The sequence below is a fragment of the Orycteropus afer genome, unplaced genomic scaffold (assembly GCF_000298275.1).
Source record: "Orycteropus afer afer isolate SDZICR_OR568_19922 unplaced genomic scaffold, OryAfe1.0 scaffold00455, whole genome shotgun sequence".
In the NCBI taxonomy this organism is placed as follows: domain Eukaryota; kingdom Metazoa; phylum Chordata; class Mammalia; order Tubulidentata; family Orycteropodidae; genus Orycteropus; species Orycteropus afer.
This window is the reverse complement of record NW_006922042.1, coordinates 2129026-2139209: the sequence shown is the minus strand read 5'-3', so window position 1 is coordinate 2139209 and position 10184 is coordinate 2129026. Positions and strand designations below refer to the sequence as shown.

Below are 10184 nucleotides of genomic sequence, written 5' to 3'. Positions count from 1 at the left end.
TTCAGTGCAGATCAGTGAGTAAGCACAAGCCCACCTTGTTTCAGTACCTATGCTTAAACCTTTTAGTGTCAGCAATACTAACAAGACTTTTGGAATTCTAAACCCTCCCTAGGGCCTTTATCTGCCCTCCAGTCTCAGCAGGTATCAGGAACTTCCTCCGAACTCAGCACGCATCACAAAAGCCATCCGGATTCAGCACGTATCGAAGATCTGCTTGGCTCCTGAAAGTCTTCCACATACCTGAGCCTTGCATCCTCCCTAGATAATATTTCCCTAAGTGAACTTTGAAGCCGGGGGGTTTCTATACATCCCCCAACATCTTAGGTCACTTCCCTAAATCCCTTAGTAGTAACAACCAATCATCTGTACCCTCTCGCCCTGGTGCTGCTCCACCCCATATTTTTCCATAAATTTGTGAAAGTACCGGAGCACGGGGTCTTTTGCTCAAGCCACTGATTTGGTAACGGCAAGGACCCTAACTTAAGTTAGCTAATAAACTCTCCTATTGCTTTTGCATTGTCGTGTGTTAGCATATTTATCTCACTGAGCAACTCCTTCATAACCTGGGCACAATAGGTGGAGAAGAAGGTGGTGGTTCTTGCTCAGTAAGTGAAGTTGCAGGAGGTGTGGGTGTAGTTGTGTGTTATGAGGACTGTTTTTGTCTTCCACTCTGTTAGACACAAATTACAACTGAATAACCATAAAAAACCTAAAAGCACATGGACAAGAAACACATCATGTAGTCACACAGGAACAGTAACCAAACAAAGGAAAAAGGGAAAAAGAAGAAGAAAAAACAACAAAACCTGCTATATCTGGGTATAGGGCACTAAGAGAAAAAAAGTAGAGAAGAAGAATCATGAAGGGAAAAAAATGGGAAATATGGTAGCATAGTGCCTAAGGCACTTGACTGCTAACCAGAAGGCTGGCAGTTCAAATCCACCACCCACTCCTTGGAAGGAAGGTTGGGCGATCCTACTTCCGTAGTGATACTGCCTCAGAAACCCAAGGAGGGGTCACTATGAGTCGGGGCCGACTCGACGGCAAATAACAACAACAACATGCAAAAAGTAAAACAAGGAATGGTGTTAACAATGAGAAAAAGGGGGACAAAAAAAAAACAACACTTAAATTAAAAAAAAAAAAAAATTTCAACCAGGAACAGGGAAACAAATGCTGAAAACTAGGACCTGGGAGGGGAAGATGAAGAATAATAGTAAAAAGGACAAAAGTGGTAATAATAATAGTTCTTTAAAAAAAGACAATACAAGCAAACTAATCACCAGAAAAAAGAAATAAAGAAAAAAAAAATCAGTGAACAGGACAGGGCACCCAGGCTCCGTCTGACCACACAGACTGTGATGGAATTTCTGTGGGCCCAGAAATAGGTGGGAGTGGGGGGTGGCCACACCTCCGTTCACCAAGCAGGTGTGGGGTATAAGAGTAAAAAGAGGAATGTGGTATCTTTTCAGTCTTACAGGTCCAGAGTGCCTTTGGGGTTGCTGGAAAGCATAATGTGTTCTTAAGCCCCAGGAATCTGTGGGAGCACTGTCTCTTTAAATACCAAAATAGTCAAGCTGCTTTTAAACCTTCAAAATGGCCCTCCAAAACGGCAAAAGTCCACAGCTCAGCCCACCTTTCTCTTCACCTTCTCCATTTATTCCCCAGCCACTAGAGCAGTCCTCTGTGCAGTCCCTGGCTAGCAGGGTGATTTTTAGGTTAATTCTTAGGTCCTACCACCACTCGGGAATCTCCAAGCTGTCTGTGCTGTCAGGATCTCTCAGGATCGCTGCCAGACCACGGCTCCATATGTCTCCTTTTTTGGTATTTTCATGCAAATTTTTCTGCTAGTTGGGGTTTAGTCCACTTCTATATCCTTCCCTTCAAGGCTCAGGGGTCCAAGATTATCTTCTGTGTCTGTGTTAATTGGTTTCCCTTTTCTTTGTTGAAGAGGGTCTGTGCAGTCTTTCTGCCTAGTCCACCATCTTGCCAGAACTCCCAAAATAATTATTTTTTTTAACAGGAGATGAGAAGAGTCTTTCCTTATGTCTTTTAAGACAACCCCCTCTTTTAGAGATACACATCAAAATATTTATAGGTGATATAATGCTTGAAATTTGCTTCAAAATCATCTGGAGGGTTGGGAGAAAGTAGGTTGAAATTTAATGACACAAGATGGTCTGAAGTTATTAATTCTTGAAGCTGGTGATGGATATATTGGTGTTCATTCCATTTTACTTTGTGTATGTTTGAACATTTCCAAATTTAAACTTGAAGCTGGGGGAAGACAATTTGAGGGAGGAGTACACTTTTTCAGCCTCATCATAGTGATCACCTAATCAGTCAGCTAATGGAGTGTATAGCTCAGATCATCCCCAGTCAGAAATGATAAGGGCACAAACCTGTCTGAAAATATTTATTTTTCTTTCTTTCTTTTTAAAAACTTATACACATTTCACAACATTTGCTAATTCAACATTTTTATGTGTAATTCAGTGACACCAATTACATTAATTATGTACAACCATTATCATTATGTACAACCTATTGACAAGTTTCATCATCATAAACAGATACTCAATGCTTATTAAACAATGACTCACCTTCCCTCCTCCCCAAAACAAAAACCCAAACTCACTGCTATCAAGTCGACTCGACTCATAGTGACCACTCCTTGGGTATCTGAGGTGGTATCCCTATGGTAGATTGCCCAATCTTCCTTCCAAAAAGTGGCTGGTGGATTTGAACCACCCACCAGCCTTCTGGTTAGCAGTCAAGTGCTTTAGGCACTATGCTACCAGAGCTCCTACCCCTAGTAACCACTAATAAACTTTGATCTTCATGCATTTGGCTATTCTAGATGTTTCATATAAGTGGGAACATACAATTTTGTCCTTTTATGATGGTTTTTACTTCACTGAGCATGATGTTTTCAAAGCTCATCCATGTTGTTTCATGTATCAGTATGAAGTTGTTCATGTATCAGTTGTTTCATGTATCTCTTTATGGCTGAGTGATATTCTATTGTACATATGTACCACATTTTTCTTACCCATTCATCTGTTGATGGACATTTGTGTTGTTTCCACCTTTTGGCAATGAACATTGGTATGGAATACCTGTTTGCTTTGCTGCTTTGAAGTCTTTTAGGAGAATTGTTGAGTCACATGGTAGATCTGTATTCAGCTTTCTGATGAACTGCCAAACTATTTTGCATAGTGATTGAACCATTTTGGGTATTATGTTCTGAGACTCTGGATCTTATTTAAACCTTCGTGTTAGTTGACTTTTTCTGACACAACTCTAGTGGGACAAGTGCCACCTTATTTCTACCAATAGAAGTAGAAGTCCAGATTCACCCTCCATCAATATCCAAGGTAGGGAGAGGCTCATCATTACTTGTGGGTAGGAGTGAAAGTGTAGTCACTCCCCAGTAGGCCTCCACCAACATTACTGGGAGAGGTAAGAGTGCCTCCTTATTGCTTCCCATGCATCCTCCACTGAAATCACAGGGGATGACCACATTACTGCTGGACAGTAGTGAAAGTCCTGGCTCTCTACAAGGCCCTCTCTATCTCTACTCCAGCAGTCAGGGTAAAGGGACCCTCAACATTATTGGATGTAGGCTCCACTGATGAGGGAGTTAAGGGGCAGGGATCTTTATCAGCCTTCTCTGACATTTCCCCTAGGAGAGTTTGGTGTACCTCATTACAGCCTGCTGAGAGTGAAAGTCTAGGCTCCCCACTTTACCTTTCTGGCATTGGTGAGGTTTGGGCCACAGATTTTTGACCTTGGTGTTTGGCTGGACTGCAGTGGTTCTTGCTTAAATGTTTTCTGCCTTGCTAGACTGCCTCCTTTCTGGTCCTTTAGCTGGAAAGAGACTTGTATTGAGATTTTCTTTTGTTGTTATTGTTGTCTGTACCCATTGAATTTAGGCTGCTGACTTCTCCATTCAGAGTCTAGTGATGTTGCAAATAGCAGGGACTGAGTAAATGAATGAACATGCAAACCTTATTTGCTTCTCTTCATGCAGCCCTTGATACTGATGACCACTCCTCTATTTTGAAACCCTTTCCTCTCTTCAGTTATTTAATCATATGCTGGCTGGTCTGATCACTTTGTAGGCATCTTGTCTGGTTTCTGTCCTTTGATGTGGCTCCAGCTTGGAGGCCGATGTCCTCCAAGATTCAATTCTTGGTTCTCAACTTTTCCTGTTTCACGCTCTTTCTCTGGGTGAGTTCAGTTATTCTCATGGTTTCAGACATCATGTTGGGCAATGATTCCCAGATCCACATTTCCAACTACTCCCTGGAAACTTCTTCCTGAATATTTAGTAACTCCTTCAAAGACAGTATGCATGACACAGTATATATTCATTTCTTGCTACCAAAACAGGTGACTACAAACTTAGCAGCTTAAGCTTAAGAGTTCTCTCTTTGTGGTAGTTAAGGTTGTGTGTCAACTTGGCTGGGTCTAGTTGAGTGGCTGGGCAGCTGGTGGTGTTTATTCCCCATAATGAGACTGGCAATCTACTCCATGGTGGGATCTACCACAAGCAGCTGAGTAGCTGCTTTAGTGATGTGGTCTGCTTCCCGTATATAAGAAGCAGCTTTGGAAATGGTCTCTAGCTTATGGCATGCTTGAACCCTACATGTAGTTGAGTCATTGTACAGCAGCCTGCCATACTCCCAATCTTGGGACTTTCAGTGGACTTCAATCAACACCCTTCTGTGTGGTTTGGTAATATTGGGGCTGTGCCTTTTTATTTGTCAACCTTGGGTTTGTCAACCTCAGCAGCCAGCAGTTGTCTGAGTGAAGAAAAGCCTGCAGCTTCAGTGGGCTGGGAGCAGGAGGCAGAGCTGAAGCCCAAGGTTGAGGGGCTTTCAGCCAGCCCCTAGAGCCTGGCACTTTGAACTCAGACTCAAAGCCTCCAAACTGCGAGAGAATAAACTCCTGTTTATTAAAGCCATCCCATTTAATTATTCCTGTCAGAGCAGCACTAGGTAACCAAAACACTCTCTTTTTTTCTTTTTCTTTTTTACATTTATTGTGGAGAAAACATACACAAGACATTCTCCAACATAACAACTATACTTTATGGCTGAAAAATATTCCTGTTATTGATTGAAAAATATTCCTGTTATTTGTCTCCCCAAAATATGTAAGTCCTAAAATGTTTATAATCCCATTTGAGAATGGTTTATCTATGTTATGTTAATGAGGCTGTATTAGTGCAAGATGTGTCTTTAAAAAATATTAAGTATTTTTTAATAAGGAAAAAAAAATCCACTTTAGATCATTCAAGGAAAGATCATTTATACTGGCTACTAGGTCTGCACTCCAGCCTCCCTCTTTCCCATCAGACTGGACACTCACCAAAGACAGTGGTCTTGGCCCTCTTTCTAAAACCAGCTGCTCTTAGATTGATTCTGACTCATGGTGACCCCTTAAAAACAACATCCTCTGGATCTTCCTGCAAGCACTTTTACAGAGGGTGCCCAAACAGTGATTATGACCACTGGGTGAGCCTCTATTTTTCAGGAACCCTGTTAGAACACTGGACACCTACAGACAACTCCTTAACAGTCAGGGCAAAGTAATTCTTTCTAGTGCAAAGCCAATCACATTTCTTCCTCTTCTTAAAATTTGTCAGAAGCTGTTTATAAACACATAAGACCTATTGTGAATGCTTCCTTAGCTTTTGCAATTTTCTTTCCTGATTGTACCTTTTATTTAAATCATGTTTTTACTAAACTCCTAGTTTATTTGCTGTTTTCTAAGTGTATGCTCTGGTTTCATTTCCTTATGTCATTACCTATAATGATATTCTGCTTGGAAATCCATTCCCTACTTGGATCTTCATCACCTCACAGATCAGTTTAGGTGTTTCTCTTGCTGAAATCCTCCCAGAATCTAGCTAATGTGGTCTCATCTATGCTTCCAGCAATCACACACATCTCAGGACACTTACTCCGTTTTCTGAACGGAAGTTACTGACTTACTGCTCGTTTCCACCTCTACTCTGTAAGTTCCCAGAAGGCAGGGACTGTCACTCATAACTATAATCTCAGTGTGTGGTGACATCATTTCTTTCAGGCTTTTGAGCCAGATGCTTTGTTCAGCTAAGTTTCTTTTTCTAATAAGCATTTAAGGATAAACATTTCTGTCTAGGAATTACTTCACATGCATTATATAGCTTTGAAGTGTAGATGGTTCACTTTCATTGCATTCTAAATACTTTCTAACTTTTCTTATGATTTCCTTTTGGACCCTTTTTAAAAAAAAAAAAAAAAATTAACAATTTCTAAAAGTATTAGTTTTCAAAGGTTTTCCCTCCCCCCATAATTGCCTTATGATTAGAGAAAGGTTCTTTCATTATAGTTCTTTATGTTGGTAGTTTTTTGTCATCTTCATGTCTTAGGTACATAGTGCTGCTGTAATACAACTGCCAGAAGTGGGTGGCTTTAAAGAATAGAAACATATTTTCTACTTCAGGAGGCAAGAAGTCCAAATTCAGAGCATGGCTATAGAGGGAAGTCCTTTCTTATCTATTTGAGTTTCTAGTAGCTGCCAGCAATCCTTGGCATTTTTGGCTTATAGATGTACCTGTCTCCATCACCCATCTTCTTCCTGTGTGTGTCTCTGTGTCTATTCTGCTCTTTTTCATAACTCAGAAGTGATTAGATTAGGAGCTTCCTACTGTAGTATGAACTCTTTAAATAACAAAAGTAACACAATCATATTTACAGTTAATAGTGGTTAGGTTCTCGACACATATTTTGTGGGACACAATTAAATGCATAACACCCTGGAAACATGCTCTCTATTCTAGTAAGTAGACACACTTTGTAAGGTTCCATGTGTTTGAAAATATTTTATAATCTTTCTTGGTGAGGTCCCTGGTTTAGTGTACTAAATGACTAAATGACTGAATGACTTGATCTTCACCTTCCCCCCATGCCTGACCCACTGCTCTTATATCTTTCTCCGTATCTCAGGTCCTTGGAGACTAAGGTCCTGTCGTGTTCTAACCAGTCCTTTCCCACCTGGCCTCATAATCAGTGTTCTGGCCCTGCACTTAAGACAAAGGTGAGGTGGCAGGATACTTCCATCTGCACCAGGAAATGTCAGTCTCACCTACTCTTGGTTACTTCTCATGGAGCCCTACCTGTTTGTATATACACTACACTCTTGTGTACAACTCTCCCTGCCAGACTGGACCTGAATATATCCCTCTTCTGACATTCCCACACCATTCACCCAGAGCACAGTATTGACCCAAGACAAATCATCTTCCAGTCTGTTCCATCCCCCACTTTTTACATTACTCCCTCAGACTACGTCTGACCTTGGTCTTACATAGGCATTTATGGCCTTCCAATTGCACTTCCTAGTGCAATAATTCAGAGTCCAAAGTCTCTGGACTTTCAACAAGTATAATCTTAAGGTGTGGAGACACTAAGAAGAGCAGTGGTTTGCCATCAGCTCCTGCTGAGCCTCTATGTCTCCTATACCTTGTACAGCTAACCTGAACTTTTCTCTAATCCATCTATTCCTCTCACTTGCCATCAATTTGACAGCAAGAGTTACATCCATGCCCCTTGTACTCACGTTGGTTCTCAGTTTCCTCAAGCTGGTGGCAGGTAAGTCTTCTGGGCTGCGTTGTTCTCTATCCTCTTCCTGTTCTGTTCATTGACAATTGGAGTTCATTAACTATAGTGATCACAGCATATTGGGAATGAAGGCATCTTTGTTGTTTGCATCTTTGACCTCTCCTATTCCTAGCCTGTCATCCCCCAGTTCTAGGTGATATGGGAGGCATGGAACAGTAGGAAGGACTCAATACTGTGGAAACTTCAAAAATAAAATAAAATAAAACCTCACTGATGTTGAGTTGATTCCACTCATGTTGACCCGTCCTTGAGTTTCCAAGGCGGTATCTCTATGGAAGTAGATTGTCCAGTCTTCCTTCTGAGGAGTGGCTGGTGGGTTTGAACCACCAGCCTTCTGGTTAGCAGTCAAATGCCTTAGGCACTATACCACCGGTTACCCAGGAATAATGTTGCAGAGGTACTAATGAGAGACTTCAGTAGTGGGAAGGGGATACACAAAAGATGTTAAGGTAACTGTTCACTATAGATTAGTAAGTAAGCCAGTGCTTACCTTGCTTACCGGGCACTCTATTCCTGTCAGGGATTGCAAATTTGAAAAGAGGCTTTGATTCTGTGGGAAGGTGCTGTGGAGTTGGGAGAGAGACAGATACCAGCCATCCCTAGAAGCAGAATCTTTGCTGTTTTTTTTTTTTTTTTTTTTAAGTGAAATTTCTCACTACAGATTGTTTAGTAAGCACAAGTAATCCCATGCTTACCTTGCTTATTGGATAATTCACTCCTGGGAAGCAGCAGGTTTTTTTTTTTTTTTTTTTTAATTCTATTTTCTCTGTTGTTTAATTCTGTGCCTTATAACTTCTCTTAGTGTCTGTTTGCTCATCATGACATGGAGATAGCATTACATTCCTTACAAAGACTGTTGTAAGATTACATGAGATCATGTGTATAAAGCATGCAACTCAGAGCTCTGTTGGTACGTCAGATGTGTCCGTCCATACAAAGTTCTTCCCTTGCTGCTCAAGAGAAGAGAAAGTAAAGAGTGGAAAGAGCTGCGATAGGCAGGGAAAATGACAGCAGCAAGTGTTGTCCAGATGAACCAGAGAGACTTGGAAAATCTTCCCTGGTCTCTGTAACCCCACACAGCCCTGAAGCAGCACCACCAGCGGCCTAGCGGACTTATCCTTGATCCCCTAGAACAGATCCCAGGATAGGTGACTTGTTTAGGAGGCAATTCTGGGGAACAAAAGTAAGGGCATGGGAACAGTGAGGCTAGGAATGGAGGAAAGTGAAAGAAAAAGTGTGTTAATGAGCAAGTTACTGCGTGGAGAATGGAGACTCAGTCCCACTGAAACTTTTTGAGGAACTATGTAGACCATGACTCAGAATCATTCTAAAAGGAGCAAGGAGGATGGGGGTTCATCCACTGCCTCTTGTTCCCCACTGGGTAAGATATTCCCCTAAAGTAGTTAAAATCTCAGGGCTACTGGGATTCCCTGCATCTGGACTGAGCAGGCTCCAAAATGAGGGAAGACCTTAGCAGAGTCAGAGAATAAGCTCTTGGGGTGGAGCTGTCAGAATTCAGGGGATGTGGCCCTCCCATAAAAGGTGGATTCAGAGATGTGTGTTGGGGGGAGGGACAGGGCAGCACAGTCATCTGATATGTCAGGTCAGCAATGGTCAAGTATCTTTCATTTAATAAGAGTATCCAGACAGTTATCAAACATATTTAAAGTAAGAAATAATCGATCCCAAAATAAACATAACTTCACTAATTTGCAAAATTTACATGACACACTTTGCCTCCAGTGCATACATACACACTATATATTTATATACACACACATATATGGAGCTCTGGTAGTGTAATGCCTAAGGCACTTGTCTGCTAACCCGACGGCTGGGGTTCAAACCCACCAAGCGCTCCTCGGAAAGAAGATGGGGCAATCTACTCCTATAATGATACTGCCTTGGGAACCCAAGGAAGGGTCGCTATGAGTCGGGTCCCACTCGACATAACGCACACACACACACACACACATATATGTCAATTAATGATTATGTGTGGATTAATCAAGAGACAATTTCAATCAAGGGGAGTGTGTATATAAAAGTCAAAGAAAGTGTACTTCCCTAATTTGTGATCTCTCTAAAAAAGAACTCTAATCATTACACAACGGCACAAGTGTGATTTACATTGGTAAAATTACTGAAGTGATCATTAAAAAGATGAGCAAGTGTAGAAAGAAAATAGTGCTCACCCTTCCTGCAAGTGACCATTGTTTTTGGAGTCCATACTCTCTGTCCGGCACTGATATTGTTTGTTGTTGTTGTTGTTAAGTGCCGTCGAGTCGTTTCCGACTCATAGCGACCTCATGCACAGCAGAACGAAACACTGCCCGATCCCGTACCAGCCCCACAATCCCTGCTATACTTGAGCCCATCATCGCAGCCACTGGGTCAATCCATCTCGTTGAAGGCCTCCCTCTCTTTCGTCGACCCTCCACCCTACCAAGCATGACATCCTTCTCCAGGGAATGGTCCCTTCTGACAACATGACCAAAATAGGTGAGACGA

At 41.7% G+C, this 10184-nt stretch overlaps 2 protein-coding genes across 2 annotated transcripts in view; one reads left to right on the top strand and one right to left on the bottom strand.

Annotated features, from left to right (window-relative positions):
- The window catches only part of ZFP62 (ZFP62 zinc finger protein), an 84298-nt gene extending 76702 nt beyond the window's left edge, over positions 1-7596 (bottom strand). Inside the window, exon 1 of the mRNA XM_042782745.1 lies at positions 7563-7596. Within this exon, the coding sequence (XP_042638679.1) occupies positions 7563-7596 (34 nt within the window). The remainder of the gene's footprint in view (positions 1-7562) is intronic.
- BTNL8 (butyrophilin like 8) overlaps positions 7595-10184 on the top strand; it is a 30392-nt gene continuing 27802 nt past the window's right edge. Inside the window, exon 1 of the mRNA XM_007954286.1 lies at positions 7595-7643. Coding sequence (XP_007952477.1) covers positions 7595-7643 — 49 coding nt within the window. The remainder of the gene's footprint in view (positions 7644-10184) is intronic.